Here is a 23182-nt window from a genome sequence, read left to right on the forward strand (position 1 = left end):
TTCATTTTCCAGTAACACTCTATTTTGGATAGTCGAATGTTGAAACTCAACTTCCTATCTGCCTTATTTCTAGCTGCCATGATGCCTTACGTGAAATATGGGCACTTCTTCCGGTGTAATCCTCCCAGCCTCCTCCCCCGTTACGTTGTTGACATGGACACAACATACTGCAGCCCGTCTGTAAACGATGTTTCTAAGCTGCAGGCGAAGGGAGCAAAAATAAGAAAACACAACTTGTAGAACTTGGTCCATAGATGTTACATAGCAATTTTGGTGGAGATCGGTCAAACGGTCTAGGAGATGTCAAACATGTGTTTTTCCCAGGTGGACGTTGAGGGTCCTTAAGGCAAATGTGTAGCGCAAGTTCAGCTGAACAGGTGGAAAAAGAGTTGCTTGAAAATCGGACAGCTTGCGTGGAAGTTATGGCCTTTGAAAGTTTGAATTGTTAACCTTTAATTATAGCGCCCCCCATCAGACCGATTCAAAAAATATTTCTTGAACAGAAACTAGCAAACCAATATCTGGCACTGGGCCAAATTTCATGTCTGCGATGTACCAACTCATTGGAATTTGCGTCACAGAAAAACAATTACGACGGAAATAGTGTAATAAACCAGCACAAAAACAATAGGGAACCCCTAAAAATAAAAATGACAAAATAGGGAAAAAGAGTACCCAGTGTGTAACAAGTGACGGCAAGGACGGTCCTGACCAAACGTCAGTACGGGTTGTGGACGGAGGAAAAAGAAAGGATCTAGGTAGAAAAAAGCATGTTTAACAGAAGTTGGAATATTCCACTTTGTCAGCCATTTTTCATCCAGACATTTTGGCAGATTTGAGGGAAGACGTCATGAAGCGGTGCGCCGTACTGTCTCACCACCAGGGGGCGGTGTCCAGCTGACTCTGTATCCACTCCACGTAGTTGGCCACTCGGGTGTAGACGCCATACACCCTCTGGCTGCCGCACTCCTCTGGCCCGCCCCAGGACACCAGCCCGAACACGGCCCAGCGCCGGGTGACCCCGTGCTCCATGACGAACGCACCCCCGCTGTCCCCCAGGCAGGTGTCATGGCCGCCCGCGTAGAAGCCGCAGAACATGTTGTGGGTGATGTTGTAGCTGAGCGAGCGCGAGGCGTAGCTGGCCTGGCACTCGGCCTGAGCCACCACCGGCAGCTTGACGTACTGCAGCAGGTCAAAGGTCATGCCGGGGTCAGCGGGGGTCACGGCCGGGTCGGAGGTCAGGGTGGAGGGGTCGCTGGAGGAGGAGGAGGAGGAGGAGGAGGAGGAAACGTTGGGGTTGGAAATCCCCCAACCAGCGACCACACCGAGGGAGTTAGGGAGAGGAGTGGGGGGGCCGTCCTGGGAGGAGAGAGAAGTCAATCTGATGTCAATTTAATTTAATTTAAAACATTTGCATTTACATTGCGGATTGGCAAATAAACACAATTTGTAGCAATTATTAACATTTGCTTCAGCCTCACTTCAACTGCTGAAAGCTGGCAACAAACCTTGGTGACCCACCTTGCTCTGTGGTGGTGGGAGGCAGACGGGGCGGATGACCTCGTTAAGCTCCACCCCCTCCCTCAGCTTCAACAAGGCGATGTCGTTGTTATAGTTACGAGGCTGAAACTCCGGGTGCAGAAAAATCTTCTCCACAGAGCGGTTGGTGGCCAGGTGCTTGTCTCTGGCATCATGCAGACCCAGGTAGACCTGAAACGGTCAGAGACACAGAGGGAAATGACCAGCAGACACCAGGCTCATACCTGCTGGATGTTAGGCTGTATCTGATAACTTCTTCCAGTCACCACCTAGATCTGCAGCCTTTGCACCAGTTGTCCCCAAGTCATCTCATATGCAGATCTCTGTGTATAGAGATGATCTGAAATGTCCTCAGTCTGTACCTAAAACACCTACAAAATGTATTGCTGTTTGTGTGGAGAAATTTCGACTTGTGTAATAAAAGAAACGAATAGAGTGCTGCAGGAAGTTAGCATGAGCATCACGTGGTTCCCTCGTATGGAAGTCAAAGGGATTTTGATATGGGGCTTTGGGTTAGTATGGAGAGATATATGTGTCTTTATTCTGTGACTGAAAGGTTACATCCTGTAACCAAAGACTGTATCTGTGAGAAAATAAATCCACTTTGTAATCAAAAAATAGATCCATAAGCAAAAACATAGATTTGAAAACAAAACTATCAACAATCCAATCAAAGAAAAATAAAAAAATGTTTTTAGATTTTTCATTATGTGAATTAAAAAAAGTTGCATGCAAACACAAACATTTTGTTCTCAACTCCAAAACATTTGATTGCGAAACCATTACCTTTGCTTACAAAGCTCAACTTTTCTTTTGCGAAATGAAAAGTTTTGTTTGCAAAACCTGAGCAGCTACAGCGGAAAGAAGTAACGCACGTCCCTATTGGCCAGTGTCGATCGGAGTGATAGCTTGGCAACATCCAATCCAGTACGAGACAAGGCGGAGGGCGGGCACTTGAACGGAAGTATTTCCTGAAGGAATCTCCATGCCATTTCAGCGCCAGTTATAACCACAGATTGAAGAGAGAAGCCGTGAGTATGTTCACACCAATGTTTTTATGTTTGGTCAGGTTACATGCACCGGTCCAAACATAAAAACAACAAAACTTTTAATTTCGCAAAAGACAAGTTGAGCTTTGTAAGCAATGGTAATGGTTTCGCAAACAAATGTTTTGTAGTTGAGAACAAAATGTTTGTGTTTGCAAGCAACTTTTTTAAATTCACATTAATGAAAAATCTAAAAACATTTATTTTATTTTATTTTTAAAATTTTTCTTTGATTGGATTGTTGATAGTTTTGTTTTCAAATCTATGTTTTTGCTTACGGATCTATTTTTTGATTACAAAGTGGATTTATTTTCTCACAGATACAGTCTTTGGTTACAGGATGTAAACTTTCAGTCACAGAATAAAGACACATATATCTCTCCATAGTCGGGGTGCCTGTTTCGGTGGGAGGGGGACTGGGGGAAAAGCCTGATCCTCCCACATGCTACGTCCTGTCGGTGAAACTCCCTGCTGTCAGGTGAATGTGCATGTGCTAGTCTACAACTTGCCCCAGATCGGCAGAGGGGGTGGAGACCGGGACAGCAGGGGGAATTTAGCCAAGTACAATTGGGGAGGGGAAACAGGGGGGGGGGGGGGGGGGGGGGGGGGCGCTCGATAAAAAGAAGAAAAAGTGAAAGTGTTGTGCAGCACACCTTGACATGCTCGGGCGCCACGGGCACGACGCTGGTGTCCCTACGTTGGGAGCGCAGGACGTGGGCGGCCGTGAGGACCCAGGATCCAGACAGCAGGGCGCCGGAGCCGAACCAGCGGTCCTCAGGAACCCGGGACAGATCCTCCACGCTCAGCAGAACCTGCCAGGGGAACAGGCCGGGCGCGGCGCTACGGCCGCCCACGATCCGCTTCACCTGGGCGGGCAGGGCCTGGGAGGGCTGGCCGCACGCTGCATGATGGAGGGACAACACAGCGGCTCACAAACAGTGTTGGACGGTAAAGTAATGTCATTACTTTTCATCAGTAACAGTAGTGTAAAGCAGTGGTTCTCAAAGTGGGATCTGAGGACCCTCAGGGGTCCTTATTTTCCCCTTAAATTACCCCCCCCCCTCCTATTTTTATCCCCCATTAGTGCTCATTTTAATTTATTTATCCTGGTTGCTGCTCCACCCTCTGCCGATCTGGGGAGAGCCGAAACTGGCTCCATGCTTCCTCCGAGACATGGGCAGTAGACAGCCGCTTCTTTTCACCTGACAGGGGAAGCTTCACCGGTAGGACATAGCACGTGGGAGGATCACGCTATTCCAATGAGTTCCCCTCCCTCCGAACAGGCGCCCCTAACGACCAGAGGAGGCACCACATCAGCAACCAGGATATTGCATGTTTTTGATGTGGGGTTCCTATATGAAGGAAACCCCCAGGGGGCACGGGGAGAACATGCAAACTCCACACAGAAAGACCATTTTTGAGGACATGCGGACGGGTACGCATTCCTTCAGCGCTCACAGCGTCCCAGGTGGGGTCCTCAGGGGTCCTTGAGGGGGTTCCAGGGGTCCCCAGAAAAAAGACCTTGACCAACCTCATCATGACCAACCTTTCTACAAAGTTCTGTGGTGTTAAGCCCCATGTCATGATCCGCAGTAAAACAGCTCTGCACCCGTTGTGTCCTTGTTTTCTACGGGGAGAGCCGTGCCTCCCAACTATGCAGCAGCATATTTGCCACCGTGTGCTGAGGTCAAAGTTCAAATTGTTTAAACTTTGACCTATTTCCCGCTGGCCTTTCTCCTCTCCACCTCACGGTGAGAGAGGAGAGGATCACTTATCATGTGAAGGCAGCTTTACTGTACATGAATCCGTTTGGAATTTAGATGGCTTTTTTGTGATTGGCCACAACCATAGCCACGCCCCCTTTTGGCCAGTGGGCGTGGACAGTTAATCAGTTCTAAATTGGCCTATGACCTACTTTTCTACAAAGTTTTGTGCAAATCCGTTCATAACTTGTTGGGACATCAAGCAGACAAACAGACAAACAGACAAACAGGAAGAAACACAACCCACTCTGTTGGTGGAGGTCATGAGAGTGAAAAAGGTCTCAAGGTGATAAAAACACAGAATATAAACTGGTAAGAATTCATTAAAACACAGAATATAAACAAGGTAATTAAACCTGGAAGACAGCTGGGCAGTTTGGTTCCAAGTTCTGAGTTGGTCCATTCTCCATTCTCCCCACAGCTGTAGGAACCTATAACACACACACACACACACACACACACACACACACACACACACACACACACACACACACACACACACACACACACATATTATTGTTTGGTTGCAGAAGTTCAAAGTTCAGTTCTTAAAGACTTTTAAGATTCAAGATTCACTTTAAAGGTCCCATTCCATGCAAAAGGTGTTTTTACTTGTAAATGCATATATACTGCTGTCAGCCCTCCCTGTAATGAGTGGTCACACGCTCAGAACTGCCACAGTTGGATTTGTCCCTATCCAGCGTCCCCCTGCAGTCTCCTCCAAGCCACACCCCCAAACGCTTCGTTTGCCCAGAGGGGAATTGGGACGTCAGCTTCCTCCTGCATACTGCGCGGGTCTCTCTCACACAAGCTACCTGCACCATTTTGTCTATAGCCACAAAATTAACACTTCTAGCTGGAGCGACGCCAACTGTACGTGATCCAGCAACTGCAGAGGTGCATTCGGTAAGTCTAGGCATTTTGAGATGTCCTATTTAGCGTAGTACCGTTAAGTTAACGATAACTCGCCAACCTAGCGTGCTGGTCCACAGACGCTAATCTGATTGGCCGGTGGGAGCCTGGGGCGGGCTCTCCCTCAGCGGCCAATGGGAACTGTTAGTTCTGAATATATTATAGAAACAGGCCATTCTTGGGAAGCGACGAGATGAGGAAGTGAGAACTCCGTCACAACAAACGGGGTTGCTATATTTTCGACAGATTAATCCAGAATCATGTTTTATGGACCAGAGACACACGTTTCTAAGAGTTACAGCTGCACGAATTGGGACCTTTAACAGCCACAGTAAGTAATCAGATAAACTAGGAATTTGACTTCAATTTCACATCAATAGCAGAAGACAAGCTCATCCTCAAATCCAAAACACATATTTTTCCTCTCACCTGTGGTGTTATTCATCCATCTAGATTGTTTTGCCGCGAGTTGCCAAGTTTTGGAGATACCGGCCCTAAAGATTTCTGCCTTCTCTCCAACTCAACAGCAATGTCTCATTCCAGAAATCATGACCCGGGTAGGCTACTCAAGTTAATCCACAGACCTTGTTGCAGTTTCATCTAGGAACTATTTTCTTATGACCGAACTACAGCCGCTAGCTAGTTCCTACATGAAACTGTAGCTACTGTAGCAGCAGCTAGCTAGCAGCAGTTGGGATATGGACACAAAGCTTACCGTTGGTGTTGGGGGTCAGTTGGAAGGTGTCGTCCTTGCAGGTGTAGTGGGCAGTAGAGCCAAACAGGGTGCTATTGTCATGGCTACCATACACCACGTCACCCAAGGCAACCGCCCTCGGACTCCCACAATCCACCTCTGTGAGTGAGACAAAAATACTTTTCAGTGACCAATCAGATTTCACACATAGAGGAAATGGAGGCCTAGCAGAAGTGAGATGGACGTGAAATAGTTTAAGAGGATTTAGAAATATGCAGAGAGAAGGAATACAACTACAGAGTTACATTCTCAGACCCGGCTTGACTAAACCCAACTGGACCCAATGGGAACCGACCCAAGTGGGCGCAACTGAACCCAACTCAAGTTGACCCAACTAAACTCAACTGGACCCAACTGGAACCTTTGGATTCAAGTCGGGTTGGGATAAATCTGTTGTGAAATAGTATTAATAAAATCAATTCCATTATTTAAAGATGATCAATTTGGCAGTCTCAGAGGATCCTGCTCAGCATCGGTTCAGTCCGCACGAGAGCCACCAGAACCAGAGTTCGTCCACCCTGACAAGTCTCTTTGTGTTTGAGGCCCAATTCAGGCAGTGTTGTAGTCAGGTCGGACTCAGACTCCTGGCCTCATTTTCAGAACTTGTGACTCGACTTGGACTTGCAGCACTGACGGCATGGACTCATGCATTTGGAGTCGGAAGTTGGAGACGATGACTTGGACTTGTTAATTGATAAAGACAAGATAGATATTGATAGCTATATTTAATACTGTGACATTATTCAATTTCTCACCTGCATGCTGATTCACGCTCATGTTCAGTAAGTTACTCGGACTCTTTGTGACTAGGACTCTTTCTGACTGGGACTCTTTGTGACGGGGACTCTTTGTGACTGGGACTCTTTGTGACTGGGACTCTTTGTGACTAGGACTCTTTGTGACTGGGACTCTTTGTGACTGGGACTCTTTGTGACTAGGACTCTTTGTGACTGGGACTCTTTGTGACTAGGACTCTTTGTGACTAGGACTCTTTGTGACTGGGACTCTTTGTGACTAGGACTCTTTCTGACTGGGACTCTTTGTGACTGGGACTCTTTGTGACTGGGACTCTTTATGACTGGGACTCTTTGTGACTGGGACTCTTTATGACTGGGACTCTTTGTGACTAGGACTGTTTGTGACTAGGACTCTTTGTGACTGGGACTCTTTGTGACTAGGACTCTTTGTGACTGGGACTCTTTGTGACTAGGACTCTTTGTGACTGGGACTCTTTGTGACTAGGACTCTTTGTGACTAGGACTCTTTGTGACTGGGACTCTTTGTGACTGGGACTCTTTGTGACTGGGACTCTTTGTGACCAGGACTCTTTGTGACTGGGACTCTTTGTGACTGGGACTCTTTGTGACTGGGACTCTTTGTGACTAGGACTCTTTGTGACTGGGACTCTTTGTGACTGGGACTCTTTGTGACTGGGACTCTTTGTGACTGGGACTTGGACTCAGAAACAAACACTGGAGACTGGAGACTTGACTTGGACTTGAGATACAGTGACTTGACTACAACATGTATTCAGGATCATTCTGTATTCAGTTAAAAGAACAAAATATAACTTGTTTTGTCTCCATGTTGCGGTCTCTTCCCCAGAATAAGACGTTTTGGTAACACGTCAAAATGTCCTTATTCAAGTATATCAATGTTGTTTGTACTTCCAAGTTCCAGGAGTGCAAAAACACAATTTGAAAGCCTTTAAAACTGTGTTGTTACACTGTTGTAAGTACATTATGTACAAGAGATTTTATGCCACGGCACAGGGCCACACACACACACACACACACACACACACACACACACACACACACACACACACACACACACACACAACCACACACACACACACACACACACACACACACACACAAACTGCAATGTCCAAACTCTGTCTATCGATGACTCTGGTCCATTGTATTACTGTATGAGCCTGGCAACTCATATGAATATTGAAACAGAAGAAAGTAGCTGAAAATAGATGAAAAGAAAATAGATGAAATAGCTTGGTTAGACTGTGACAAATGACAAAATGGTTGCATGTTCATGTACAACTGGACTCAAATGACATTATGATGGAGGCTATGACGCATATCTGAGGTGCTCAAATGAACTGGACATTGATGATTTCTAATCTGATGACATGATGTGGGAACTATGAAGGCAAAAGTCATATTTAAGTCCTACCTCTCCAAATGTTCCCGATCCTAAAGTCCTAAAGATCTTCGGTCTCTGGAGGCAGCAGCACATTAAAATAACAGGATTCTCTATTTTTGATGAAGGCTTGATCGCAGATGTGTTTCTCAGTATTCGAGGTGCTCTGTACCTCATTTTTAACCATCAATCTGTCATCGTCAAATAACCAGTGCTCCCTTGATCTTATGACTGGAAAATTAATTACTTATAGGAGTACAGTCTGTAATTTTATTCATTACTATATCCTTATCAAAAAGTGAGTGGGACAAGATTAAGGAGTGTGGAACATTATTGTATAAAAGATGTCATGACAGAAAGTGAAGACAAAACGCCTCGATTGTCCCCTGGTGGCTGGTTGCAGTATAGGTCATAAATCCCGCCCCATGAGCAAAAAAAAAAAAAATCCAAGTACACGTCAAATAATTTCCCCGAAAATATGTTTTCTATCATTTCTTATCATGCTGATGTATGTTCAAGTGCTCATTCTTCTAATCATTTGATGATATAATAAGGGGTATGATGTCATGATTGACAGCTGTGACAACCACTCTCAAACCTCCGTCAGATGGCGGCACGGCTGAAGAGGCTCAGCCCGACTCTACTGCACAGACTCCGCCTCCAGATGACATCACACAAGCAAGATGGCAGCTCGCAGAAACACAATATTTTGGCTTCACTTTTGCACAGCGACATGTCGTCCACATCGTCGTATACAATCAATGGTCTGGAACCTCTTCGTGTTTTGTGCCGTAAAGCGATTCAGCAAATTTCCCTCCAGACCCACCAAGTGGATAATTCCGAGTTGAAGGTGTTTGTCTCAAAGTGTGGGAATGACTGTGGGAATGACTTATTGATGTGTGTGGAACCTTATAAATGTGTTTAATGAGGTAGAAATTGGTTCAGAGACACACAAATGCAGATTATGTTTTATTATGTTTTTTTTTTATTGAAAAATTATTCAACTTTAGAGCAAAGTACTAAAAAGAGTCTACCAAACATGAACTAACAAAGTGATTCTTTTTTATTGCTATAGTATCTCTATAACAGATCTCTGCTAACAGTAATGTCAGTACAGTACTGGCAGCAGCCTACTGGACTGGCCTTGTGTCAATCACTCTAATCTAGTATCTGATTGGTTAGAGTGCTGGGCAGAGATCACCGGCTCCTCCCCGTATCTGTTTCTGGAGGGGAGAGAGAGAGAGAAAGAAAGAGCATGGAAGGCTTTACTGGTAGCTATGCCAGCTCTTGTGGTAAGCAGGGAGTTTGAAATAATAAAATACGGTAATAAAGTTGTATTTAATCTGAACCTCATACCAAAACAGCATCCATCTCTCCCATACTTCCAGTGAAACACATAGCCTACATTAGACATTTTTCTCATTTAGCTGACTTAAAGCAGCTACGAGCAAGATTTTCGATAATATTGATGCATCACATCTTACCTATAATAGTAGCTGAGACCAAAGCCGTGTGAATCGGAGATTGCTCTCTTGATGATTATAGAGTCTGTGTCTGTCTACCAGCGGGCCGGATAAACCGGGAAGTGAAACAAAATGGTTTACGGCAGCTGCCTGCCTTCAACCGTTTCGCTCTGCCTAGCAACAGACCATAAATACGGAGAACGCCATGCAGGGGCTTGCTACTCTCGCGAACATCTCTCGTTATATTCTAACAGTTTGTTTGGAAGTTATTTTGTTATTTTGTGGTTATGGCCGAAGTGGCTGCCGCAAACCGTTTCATTTCACTTCCTGATCTGCCCCGGCCGCAGACAGACTAATCGTCAAGAGAACACTGGCCGATTCACTCGGGGTTCAAGCGAGACTACTCGGCGTTGGTCTCGTCTACTATTAGAGGTAAGATGTGATGCATCGATATTAAATTTAGACTGTTTAATAACAATCGTAGTAATATCTTGTCGTAGTTGCTTTAAAGCAGCATTCAGCTATGTTTTTGTGTTAAAATAAGTGTTAAATAACTCTATATTCTGACAGCAATCACTGAAATAGAGTGTTTGGTCACTCAGTGACTTGAAACCCACAACCCCCCGCTGTCCTCTATCTCTCTCCTGTAGTCCTGCATGCAGGGCGGACGTATCTCCGCAACCGTAACTTGTAGAGACTCAAAGATGGCGGTGTTGGATTCGGGGTGGAAAAGTACATGGTCCTTTATAGGCATCGCGGAAATTTAAAGAAATTTTAAACTTTTCTCTGATTGGATAGTTTGAGGTCGCCGTCAATTTTGATGCAATCAGAGAAACGTTGACATTTTCTGAGAAATGGAAGGTCCAATCGGTGATAAAACAACAATATATATTGGCAATAGACACTTCATCATCAATACAATGAAAACAATTGTTATCAAATGTCTCTTGATAATGGAGCGTGCTACTTAGTGACATGCAAACAGCCAATCAGACAAATCCTCAAGTTCCCACCCGAACATTAAGTGACAGTCTGGACGTTTGTTTACTCTCCAACTCGCACTTTGAGCACACGCCACACGGATTAGCACAGGCTAGAACCTGGCTAGCGAACGTCGCTATTCTGCGAACCATCGTGTGTCAAAAAAGTCAAAGGTTCGTTAGGCCGCCCGTCGTTACCGACCAGATCCCACTTCCCTTCACTCACCACCACCACCACGCCATTTAATGCTATTCACAACCCTCTCTTCATCGCCCTGGCCAGTGGCGGACCATTCCCGATTTCTCCGGCGAGCCTGCTGTCTCTTCTGAACCTTGTTTTGTTAATATTGAAATTATTACCTGCCTTGATAAATAAGGTGATTGAATTCAACCTTTTTTCTTAAAATATGTAATCAATAATTATCGATATCAACTGATATGGAATTTTTTACATCGATTTTGTGTGTGTGCTATATCGCTCAGCCCTAAAAGCAAGCCTACTGCAAAGCAATTTGATATCAGGGCAACAGTAAAATAGGCTTCAATTCCTGGGTCACAAACATTAGAAGCAGTCAAAAACTATGGGGTCAAAGGGCGTCTTGTAAAACTCCTGTGAGCATAGAAGAGTCCCGTAAGAACGAAACACTGGGAAAAGAAATAGATTAAGAGCTATGAGAGAATAGGAATGTTTTTCCATGGCATTGCGAGAAAGAGTTTGACTGGGTTCTTACTTTGACACTGAGGAAGAATGCTGCTCCACGTGCCGTCACTCTGACACTCCACCTGGTAGTGATCTAAATACTCTCCATCCTGTTAGAGAGAGAGACACCGACAGAGGACAGAGATTTAAAAGATTGTGCAGCAGAGGTTAGAAGCCAAAAATGGCTTTTAAAGGTACCTCCCCCATATCAACATCAACAATTATAAATTAAAAAGGAAATAAAATATACAGTAACATAAAGAAATAACAAAGAAAAAAAATATTGGATAATAATACAGTTTCAAGACTAAGCAGTAGAATTGACCAAATCTTCACGGAGCTGTTAGCTGTTAGCGCCGTGAAGCCCACTGCCTGCCCCATGGGGTTCAAAACGCCACTGAGTGATCAAAACATTAGCTCGTTAATCATTGAAACTCACGCTCTTTCCAACAGGGGGCATCGCGGAGCGAACACTACGGAGGAATAATGTTTCCAGCGTAACTTGTGGTCGCATTTCTGTAGCAAGTGGGTTTTTATGGGGTGGGGTTGCTAGCCCCCACGTCCTCCTTAAAAAGCACCATCATCGGGAGGTACGGTTGTGCAGTGGTAAGCACTATCGCCTCACAGCTCGAAGGTCGTGGGTTCGATTCCCACCTGGGGACGAGGTGAACGCTGAAGGAATGCGTGCCCGTCCGCATGTCCTTGAGTGCCCACCGCCCAGGTGGGGTCGGCAAAAGGGCCTTTCTGTGTGGAGTTTGCATGTTCTTCCCGTGCCTCCCGGGGGTTTCCTTCATATAGGAACCCCCTTCACAAAAACATGCAATATCCTGGTTGCTAGTGTGGTTCCTCCTCTGGTCGTTAAGGGCGCCTGTTCAGAGGGAGGGGAACTGGTTGGAATAGCGTGAACCTCCCATGTGCTATGTCCTACCAGTGAAGCTTCCTCTGTCAGGTGAAAAGAAGCGGCTGACTGACTGCCCATGTCTCGGAGGAAGCATGGAGCCAGTCTCGGCTCTCCCCAGATCGGCAGAGGATGGAGTAGCAACCAGGATTGAGAAATCAAATGAGCACTAATGGGGGATAAAATGGGATAAAAAAATCAGGAAAAAAATATTAAGATAAAAAAAGCACCATCATATATTGTGCTGCCAAAGTTGTGTATGTGAGTGTGTAGTTGTATGACCTGTAGATGTGTGAGTGTGTAGTTGGATCACTGACCTGTAGATGTGTGTGTGTAGTTGTATCACTGACCTGTAGATGTGTATGTGAGTGTGTAGTTGGATTACTGACCTGTAGATGTGTATGTGAGTGTGTAGTTGTATGACCTGTAGATGTGTGAGTGTGTAGTTGGATCACTGACCTGTAGATGTGTGTGTGTAGTTGGATCACTGACCTGTAGATGTGTATGTGAGTGTGTAGTTGGATCACTGACCTGTAGATGTGTATGTGAGTGTGTAGTTGTATCACTGACCTGTAGATGTGTATGTGAGTGTGTAGTTGTATGACCTGTAGATGTGTGAGTGTGTAGTTGTATCACTGACCTGTAGATGTGTGTGTGTAGTTGTATCACTGACCTGTAGATGTGTATGTGAGTGTGTAGTTGGATCACTGACCTGTAGATGTGTATGTGAGTGTGTAGTTGTATCACTGACCTGTAGATGTGTGTGTGTAGTTGTATCACTGACCTGTAGATGTGTATGTGAGTGTGTAGTTGTATCACTGACCTGTAGATGTGTATGTGAGTGTGTAGTTGGATCACTGACCTGTAGATGTGTATGTGAGTGTGTAGTTGTATGACCTGTAGATGTGTGAGTGTGTAGTTGGATCACTTACCTGTAGATGTGTGTGTGTAGTTGTATCACTGACCTGTAGATGTGTATGTGAGTGTGTATTTGGATTACTGACCTGTAGATGTGTATGTGAGTGTGTAGTTGTATGACCTGTAGATGTGTGAGTGTGTAGTTGTATCACTGACCTGTAGATGTGTGTGTGTAGTTGTATCACTGACCTGTAGATGTGTATGTGAGTGTGTAGTTGTATCACTGACCTGTAGATGTGTATGTGAGTGTGTAGTTGTATCACTGACCTGTAGATGTGTGTGTGTAGTTGTATCACTGACCTGTAGATGTGTACCGTAAAATACCAATTAGAAGCCGACTTCCAAATTGCCGCGGGTCCCATATACTGTATAAGCGGGGTCTGGATACATATTTTGTACATAAAAGCAGGTCCCAATTTGACGCCCGGTTAGTTTTTTCAATGTTTTCTTTTTACCTTTGCGACATCCTGTTGAATGCATCTCCCAAACACAACGAAGAAGAAAAATCGGATGAAGAAGACGAACAAGAGGAAACGGGAACAACGAGGAAAAAAAACACATGCACGAAACTTGCTGATCAAAATTCGTTTTCCGTCAACAAGATTTTTATACACTAAAACCGACATCTCTGGTGTAATAATTATTTTGAGAAATGTGCCTATATATGTTTCCCTGCCAGCGGGCATAGAAGTCGGCTTCCAATTGGTATTTCACCGCACTTTCATGTGCGCTAGAGCAGAGGTTCTCAAATGTTTTTCAGCCAAGGACCCCTTACAAGATAGAAAATATACCGGGGACCCCCTCATTCTGATTTGTGATTTTGGGCTAAGCTTAATTGTTTCCACGGTAACGTGCTTGACTTTTAATTTGATAGGTTTGTTATTAGAATGTAATCCATGAACCATTTAGATTTAAAGCATAAACTATTTTCGTTGAACTATGAAGATTTTGCAAAAAAAAATATATATTTATTACATTTACATTACGTCATTTAGCAGACACTTTTGTTTTGTCCAAAGCGACTTACAATATCACAATTTGTCAACAGTACAGAAAACCCATATGCAACACAATCAATGACAGCCAAGATATTTTGATAGACTAGCACCATGTAGGAAGTAGTTTGAGAAGGAATAAGTAACATGTAGCATTTTATTAAAAAAAAAAAAAAAAATTACTTGCAAACTTTTCGCGGACCCCCTGGCAAAGTGCCACCGACCCCTGGGGGTCCGCGGACCCCCATTTGAGAACCACTGCGCTAGAGGGTAGGCTCCGTGAGTGATGAACTTTTTAAAAATTCGTTTTCCAGCAACACCTGACAGTTATGAAAATTGTGTAGGCATTTTCTGAAGATTTTTGTAGTCCTACAAATCCGACATCTCTGATTGAGAAATGTGAGTATGATAGGCTATAATGTTTCCCCTGCCAGCGGAGGAGGCAGCGCATGCAGCCAGCGGAGGAGGCAGCGCATGCAACAAATAATCTGCTCACATGATGATCATGTTCTCTCACCTTCAGCGGAGACAGTTTAGTGGTAAATACCGGTAGGTCACAGTTCAGCTCAAATTTTATTTGATTTCATGTACAGGCCAGAACTGGCATGCAATGTGCTCTGCTGCGCTGAGAGGGAGGCGCGGCTCTCCCCATAGACAAGCAATCGTGTGGGGGGCTGTAGCCAACTCATTAAAATAAATGGTTTAAATAAACAATTTCATACTTGTTACGGCCTTGGTCAGAGCCTGGCCTTGGGTTGGTCTGTGTTGCATTCTCTCACCTGTCTCTATTCCAGACACGCCCCCCCCCCCCCCCCCTCTGATTGACTGATTACTTTGAGGAGCCCTCACCTGGAGCTGGTTCCAATCAAGCCAGCATAAGAAGCCAGGGAGACTCCAGTGCTGGGCCTTCTGCCACTTCGACAGCCAGCACTTGCTCTGTGTGCACTCTTTGAGACTGCAGCTCTTTGTTGTTAGCTCGTCTGCTGTCTCTTCTTTTTGCTCTCTCTACTTGATGATTATCATTACCTTTTATTGGCCTTTCTTGTTGATGCCTGTGTTCTTAGAGGCCTGTTAATGGACCTGGTATTAACCCTGTAGCTGGTTTTCTGGCCTATACACTAGCTACTGTTGCGGTATCTCTTGACCCTGGGTTCGATTCCAGTTTTGTTTTCTTTTAGTTTTGTTTTGTTAACTAACTCAGGAAGCCCTGTAGGGGTGTGCTGCCCTTTATTTTCATCCCCCCTTTTCTCCTGTTTTTTGTAGGCTAGGGAGGATATAATTGTGTTTTTGTTTCAGTGTAGGTTGCTTTATTTTCTAGGTAAATTTGTTGGGCTTTTGGCCACCCTGAAGCTACTGGCTTGCCTGTGATTCAAATGTTTTGTTTAAATAAATCCTTGTTTGATCATTTTTCAACTCCATGCATCTCTTTTTGTTCCTAGACCTTTTTATGTTACACCTGTTGCCCTAGACTTTTTCATGGTCGTAACATAAATGGGGGCTCATCCGGGATTTTCTTTGTAATCTGGGTTATAGTCTAGGAAATTTGTAGTAGCCTGGTGCTATTGTTGAAAGTTTGGGCCAAACTTTCTGCTTTCTGTGTGCACAAGCTGTGTTTTGGCTGTCTTGTCTTCTCCTCCTGCCTTTGGCTGTGGTGCTAAGAGGTATGGCTTTTAATTTGGAGGAGTTTGTGAGTAATCCCACTTTAGACCTGATTGACACATGTACAAAGGAGGACTTGTGTTCAATTGCTACACACTATGGCATTGTGGTGTCTAAATCTCTGGTGAAAAAGGAGTTGAAAGCTCTTATTGTCGATGCCTTGGTGGAACAAGGTGTAGTTAACTTACCTGAGCAGCAGGGAGCTTCAAATGCTCCTGCTGAGGAAGCCCCTGAATCTCCTGGAGAGGAAGTGAGTGGTGTTGTAAAACTCCAGTTTAAGTCACCACCATCTCATGTACCTCAATCACTTCCACGGTTCGATCCCTTCTCTGAGGGAAGCTCTCCAGGGTCCCAGAAGGAGGCCCGATTAAAGGTGCGTTTGGCTCGCCTTCAGCTTGAAGTTCAGGACAAAGCAGAAGCTCGGAGAGAGGAGCTAAAATTCCAGTTGGAAGTCCGTAGGATTGAGGCGGACACTGCATTTAAAATACGCCAGCTTGAATTGCAGTCCAAGGTGAGAGCTGGGTCTGGTGTGCTCCAGTCATCAAGCACCCTGGCTCCACCGCCTGCACCCTCTCCATCGGTCCCAATTCCCCCCGCTCCAGCTTTTGATGTGAGTAAAAACATTGCTTTGGTTCCTCCATTTCGGGAATCTGAAGTTGAGTCATACTTTAGTGCATTTGAGCGCATTGCTGCGGCATTGCACTGGCCTAAAGATGTCTGGCCCTTATTGCTTCAGTGCAAATTAACTGGTAGAGCACAGGAGGCCTGTGCAGCCCTTTCCTTAGAAGATAGCCTACAGTATGATGCTGTTAAAGCAGCTACGAGCAACTTTTTCGATTGTTATTAAACAGTATAAATTTAATATCTATGCATCACATCTTACCTCTAATAGTCGACGAGACCAACGCAGAGTAGTCTCGCTTGAACCCCGAGTGAATCGGCCAGTGTAGTCTGTCTGTGGCCAGGGAAGATCAGGAAGTGAAATGAAACGGTTTGCAGCAGCCACTTCGGCCATAACCACAAAATAACTTCCAGAAAACCTGTTAGAATATAACGAGAGATGTTCGCGAGAGTATGCGTGGCTTTCACATTGTTTATGTTATGTTGCTAGGCAGCGCGAACGCGGCAGGCAGCTGCGTTTCACTTCCGGGTTTCACTTCCGGGTAGCCGGGCCGGCGGTAAGAGGAGAGAGAGAGAGAGCCCCCTGTTGACGCGAGTTTAGACAGACAAAGACTTAATAATCATCCAAGGGAGCAATCTCGGATTCACACAGCTTTGGTCTCAGCTACTATTATAGGTAAGATGTGATGCATTGATATTAAATTTATACTGTTTAATAACAATCGAAAAAGTTGCTCGTAGCTGCTTTAAGTCTGCTATTAGAACATACGAACTTGTCCCTGAAGCATATAGACAACGTTTTCGAAATTTGAAAAAATCTTACTCCCAAATGTTTGTTGAATTTGCCAGAGAAAAAGGCACACTCTTTGATAGGTGGTGTCTTGCCAGCAAAGCCAATGACTTCAGTTCTCTATGTGAATTAATTATCTTGGAAGAGTTCAAGATTTGTGTGCCAGATCGCACTGTGGTTTACTTAAATGAACAAAAAGCAACCACATTACAGGAGGCAGCAGTCCTGGCAGAGGAGTTCACGTTAACACATAAAAGTGTGTTTGTGGGAAAACGTGAACCCTCCTTTCGTGACAACACTGAGTAAAAATGGTTCTCAGCCCATGCGTTCTACAGTGTCTTCTTCAGGACCCAAGTCTGACACAAAATGTAGCTACTGCCACAAACTTGGTCATGTGATTAAAGACTGCTTTACATTGAAGCGCAAACAGCAGCCCCTGCGGTTTCTTCCACCAAAAGGTGTGAGCTTGGTCAAAACAATCCCCCCTGTCTCCCAGATACCGCCTGCCAAGCCATTGGGGCCTGATGAATGTTTCAAGCCTTTCATATCTGATGGGTTTGTGTCTTTGACAGGGAAGACTGAGGATCAGCAGCCTGTCCGGATTTTGAGAGACACTGGTGGGTCACAATCTTTTATCCTATCTGATGTTCTGCCCTTGAATAAAAACTCTGCTTGTAATGCCAGCACTATAGTCCAAGGCATTGAGATGGGTTTTGTGCCTGCTCCCCTCCACCATGTGTATGTACAGTCAAAGCTGGTCTCTGGTTTATTCATGGTGGCTGTCCGTTCCTCATTTCTCATACGGGGAGTTGAGTTTATCATGGGGAATGATATTGCAGGAGGTAAGGTGAGGCCAGTCCCTGAAATGGTAGACATTGCAAATACTGATCCAAATGATGAAGCCTCACATGCTTATCCTGATGTGTTCTCTGCCAGTGTCCTCACCAGAGCCCAAGCCCGTAAGCAAAAGGAGGAAATGGATGGTGCAGACCTTGCTGACTCTGTGCTCGCTACTGCTTTTATGGAGGATAAACTTCCACCTACTGCTGACCCTCTAACAGAGGTGCCTTGTCGGTCTGAATCCAGTCCTGCCATGGAACCGGTGGTTCAGGAGGCCATCATGCAGCTACCTGTAACTCGTGAGTCTCTTATCAACGCCCAAAAAGCTGACACTTCTCTCACAAAATGCTTTGCTAATGCTGCTAATGTAGCAGAGGAAAAGTGCAGGCTGCATTCTTTCTACTTAGATGATGGAGTATTGATGCGCTCCTGGGTGCCGTTGGCCAGGCACGGTCTGGGTGAGACTGAAGAGGATTGGGATACAGTACGTCAGGTGGTGGTTCCCACTGTATACCGACACATGTCCTGGAGTTGGCCCATGAACATCCATGGTCTGGTCATTTAGGGGTTACAAAATCCTACAACAGGATTCTGAGACACTTCTTTTGGCCAGGTTTAAAAGCTGATGTAGCCAAATTCTGCAAAACCTGTAGCATTTGTCAGCTTACTGGGAAGCCCAACCAGGTAGTTCCACCTGCCCCTCTTTGCCCTATACCTGCTGTGGGGGAACCTTTTGAGCGTGTGATTGTAGATTGTGTCGGTCCATTACCAAAAGCAAAGTCTGGTAATCAAGTTTCTGCTAACATTAATGTGCACTGCCACTTGTTTTCCTGAGGCTATTCCTCTACGTAAAATCACCGCTCAACAGTTACCAAAGCTCTGATTAAGTTATTTACCACTTTTGGTCTGCCTAAAGTAGTACAAACAGACCAGGGAACTAACTTTATGTCCAAGGTGTTCAAACAGACTCTACAGTCCCTGGGAATTGAGCATGCTATTTCCAGTGCATATCACCCTGAGTCACAGGGCGCATTGGAACGTTGGCACCAAACATTAAAATCTATGTTGAGAAAATACTGTCTGGAGACTGAAAAAGACTGGGATGAGGGTGTGCCCTTTGTACTGTTTGGTATTCGGGAGGTCAAGCAGGAGTCCCTCGGCTTCAGCCCGGCTGAACTAGTGTTTGGCCACAGTGTGCGCGGCCCCTTGACGGTACTGAAAGAACAGCTACTGTCAGAAAAGTCATCACCTACAACTAATGTCCTTGACTTTGTCACTCAGTGCCGGGAGCGCTTGCACAGAGCATGTTCTCTAGCCAGAGAAGCCCTCTCTTCTTCCCAGGAGAACATGAAGAAGCAGTTTGACAAAAAGGCAGTGGAACGTAGTTTTCAGCCTGGAGACAAGGTGTTAGTACTTCTACCTATCCCTGGTTCTGCACTTACTGCCCGTTTCTCAGGTCCCTATGTAGTTAAAAGTAAAATAGGTGACACAAACTATATTATTAACACTCCTGAACGGAAACGCCAGACACGTCTTTGTCATGCTAACATGCTGAAGCTGTTTCACTCTAGAGAAGCTGTGGAGGACAAGCCAGCAGAGCCTGAGTCCACTGCTGCTTCCATCTCTCTGGTGTCTGGTCTGTTTACGTCTTCAGATGAGGATGGTTTGAAGACCCGTGATGACACTCAGCAGTGTGGTAGGCTGCCAAATTCAGGAATTCTATCCAAACTGGATTCCCATCTGCCTCATCTTTCTGGTGTTCAAAAAGAGGATGTGACTAACCTTATTCATGCTTTTCCCTCACTCTTTGGTGACGTGCCTTCACGTACTACAGTTCTTGAGCATGATATTGATGTCGGTAATGCCACTCCCATAAAGCAGCATGCTTACCGTTGTCCCATGTTAAAGCGGGAGATGATGAAAAAAGAGGCAGAGTACTTCTGCCCTGCAAAGCTAAAAGGGGGTAACTCAATTTTTGTCAAAAATGAGTTTTTGTCATTTTTGGAACATTGAAGATCTGCTTTATCATGTGGAAAAATATATTGAGTCAATTGTGTTGTTTTTTGGAGAAAATAGGCGGTCATATTTACAGTAACTTCCAAAAGCCCTAGAAAAGCCAAGCAAGACTAAGGTAACATCAGTTACGGTTGTTTGGTTTGGTTTGACTGCACTCTGAATGCTCTGCCCTGCAACGCAAAAAGGGGGTAACTCACCAGTATGCACAGGTTGAGTTGAGGTATGAGTTACATTACTGGGCAGGCCTAATGCCATGATTGTGACATCGGACCAATTACCACCCCCACCCACACAGACACCCACATTAACTCCCAAGGTTGCCAGCTCATATGGCATTAACCCCCTAACCCTTATACATTAACCCGCGAGGCACCTCATATGACATTAACCCCCGAGGCACCAGCTCATACCACATATACCCCCGAGGCTCCAGCTCGTACAACATTATCCCCAGAGACGGCAACTTATATGACATTAACCCCCGAGGCGCCAGCTCATACGGCATTAACCCCCGAGGTGCCAGCTCATACCAAATTAACCCTGATGCGCCAGCTCATACAAATTTAACCCCTGTGGTGCCAGCTCGTACAACATTAACCCCCGAGGCGCCAGCTCATACCACATTAACCCCAGAGGCACTGCTCATATGAAATTAACCCCCGGAGGGGCCAGCTTATACAACATTAACCCCCGAGGCGTCGCTCATATGAAATTAACCCCAGAGGTACCAGCGGATACAACATTAACCACCGAGGCGCCAGCTCATATGACATTAACCCCTGAGGTACCAGCTCATACAACATTAACCCCCGAGGTGCCGCTCATATAAAATTAACCCCAGAGGTGCCAGCTCATACGGCATTATCCCCAGAGGTGCCAGCTCATACAACATTAACCCTCCAGGTACCAGCTCATACAACATTAACCCCGAGGCGCCGCACATATGAAATTAACCCCAGAGGTGCCAGCTCATATGACATTAACCCCCGAGGCACCAGCTCATATGACATTAGCCACTGAGCTACCAGGTCATACAACATTAACCCCCGAGGCGCCAGCTCATATGACATTAACCCCTGAGGTACCAGCTCATACAACATTAACCCCCGAGGTGCCACTTATATGAAATTAACCCCAGATGTGCCAGCTCATACGACATCAACCCCCGAGGAGCCAGCTCATATGACATTAACCCCCGAGGCGCCAACACACAGAAACACAACGGGCCAACAAGACTCCCACCAAACTAGGCTTGAAGGATGTGTAGCGGCCTGATAATCTAGTTATATTATATTTATACGTATATTATATTAAGCGTAATTGTGTCATGAACATGAGACTTCATGTCTATGTTATCATTATTATCATATATACTGGTTTTATATAGTGATAAGCAACCAAGTGAAGGATCAAATTGAAGTTACTGTCTTTTTGCTTGGCATCACCCCTTATTATTTTGCAGACAATGCAAAGCCAGAGTAAGGTAACTTCCAAATAAGGGTCAAAGGTCAAGTTTGAGCTAAAAAAAAATATGTAGATAAATAACTACATTAAATAAACAAATAATTAACACATTTCCAGTTTTCTTCCTACAATACATTTGGCTGGACAACAACAAAACTTTAAAGTCATTTTTCTCAGTTCTACACTCTGGCGAGTTACCCCCTTTTAGCTTTGCAGGGCAGACTTGCTTAAGAATGGCCTAGCAAACCGAACTACAGCTCCTGGAGTTCCCCTTGCCTGTTAGCTCCCAAGTCAGATGGTTCTGCTCGTTTCTGCACTGACTTCCGCAAGGTGAACGCAGTTACTGTGCCTGATTCTTTCCCATTACCTCGCATGGAGGACTGCATTGACAACATTGGCTCAGCTGTTTTTATCACCAAGCTAGACTTGTTAAAAGGTTATTGGCAGGTCCCTCTTACATCACGAGCATCAGAGATATCTGCTTTTGTCACGCCTGACCATTTTCTACAATACACTGTGATGGCATTCGGGATGCGTAACGCACCCGCCACTTTCCAGCGGCTAATGAACACTGTACTCCATGGTGTCCCCACATGTAATGTGTACTTAGATGATGTCGTTGTATATTCCAACACTTGGTCTGAGCATATGGTAACCTCTGTCTTTGTCCGATTGGCAGAAGCATCCCTGACACTAAATCTGGCCAAATGTGAGTTTGGTAAAGCGAGGGTAACTTACCTGGGAAAGCAAGTTGGCTGTGGGCAGGTACGCCCAGTGGAGGCCAAAGTAGCTGCCATCATTGCCTATCCTGCACCCACTACCAGACGTGAGCTCCGGCGCTTCCTAGGGATGGCCGGCTACTACAGGTGTTTCTGCAGGAACTTTTCTGTGGTAGTGGCCCCTCTAACCCAACTGAGCAGCCCAAAGCAGCCGTTTGTGTGGGACAGTGAATGTCAATATGCTTTCCGCTATGCCAAATTTCTCCTCTGCAGTGCTCCAGTGTTGGCGGCCCCGGATTTCTCCCGGCCCTTTCAGTTGGAGGTGGATGCGAGTGGCTCTGGAGCTGGAGCGGTGTTGCTACAGGATGGTACCGATGAACTCAGCCATCCTGTCTGCTACTACTCAGCCAAGTTCAAGCGTCACCAGATCGGTAGTCTCGCTAGCCAGCCTCTCTTCCTTTCTGTCAGAGAGTCTGGCATCGCAGGTTTCCATTTTGGCATTGCGAAAAAAATGCTCTGTTTGGGTTAACCAATCAGCTTCGTCTTGGGCGGTGCTTAGCGTTAGTGCCCTTGGAAAATCGTTTTGGGGTGGAACTTGTGTCGGCGGAACATTTAGACGGGAGGAGAGCTCACAGGCATAAAGATGGCGACCTCACCGACAGAAGCTAACACTCCTCGCAAAATAATACAAGACGTATGTCGATTGTGTGATGGTAGTTTTCAAAGAAGAAAAGACAGACATCGCCTCATTAGCAGTTCGCACGAGCCGAAGCCTACATTTACTTTAGCGCTGGAGGGGCTCACTGCACCCGTTAAAACCACAGACGATTTATTAGCTGTATGTGGCTCTTGTAGAACGTTGTTAAATCGATATCACAGAAGCTCATGTGAGGTGGAACGGATCGGTGCTTTGGTTTGGGGGTTGATCAGACAAAGAACAATATA

At 45.4% G+C, this 23182-nt stretch overlaps 1 protein-coding gene across 1 annotated transcript; it reads right to left on the minus strand.

The window, feature by feature from the left end:
* Positions 1-873: 873 nt before the first annotated feature.
* LOC310776367 (mannan-binding lectin serine protease 1-like) lies at positions 874-11777 on the minus strand (the record flags this gene model as incomplete). Its single annotated transcript, XM_083636563.1, has 7 exons — positions 874-1359; positions 1522-1710; positions 3239-3486; positions 4705-4779; positions 5976-6113; positions 11349-11427; positions 11757-11777. The coding sequence occupies 7 exons, from the start codon at positions 11775-11777 to the stop codon at positions 874-876; spliced, it is 1236 nt and encodes a 411-aa protein (XP_083492689.1).
* Positions 11778-23182: the final 11405 nt, after the last annotated feature.

This window comes from Poromitra crassiceps, assembly GCF_964638095.1.
Source record: "Poromitra crassiceps genome assembly, chromosome: 5".
Taxonomy (NCBI): domain Eukaryota; kingdom Metazoa; phylum Chordata; class Actinopteri; order Beryciformes; family Melamphaidae; genus Poromitra; species Poromitra crassiceps.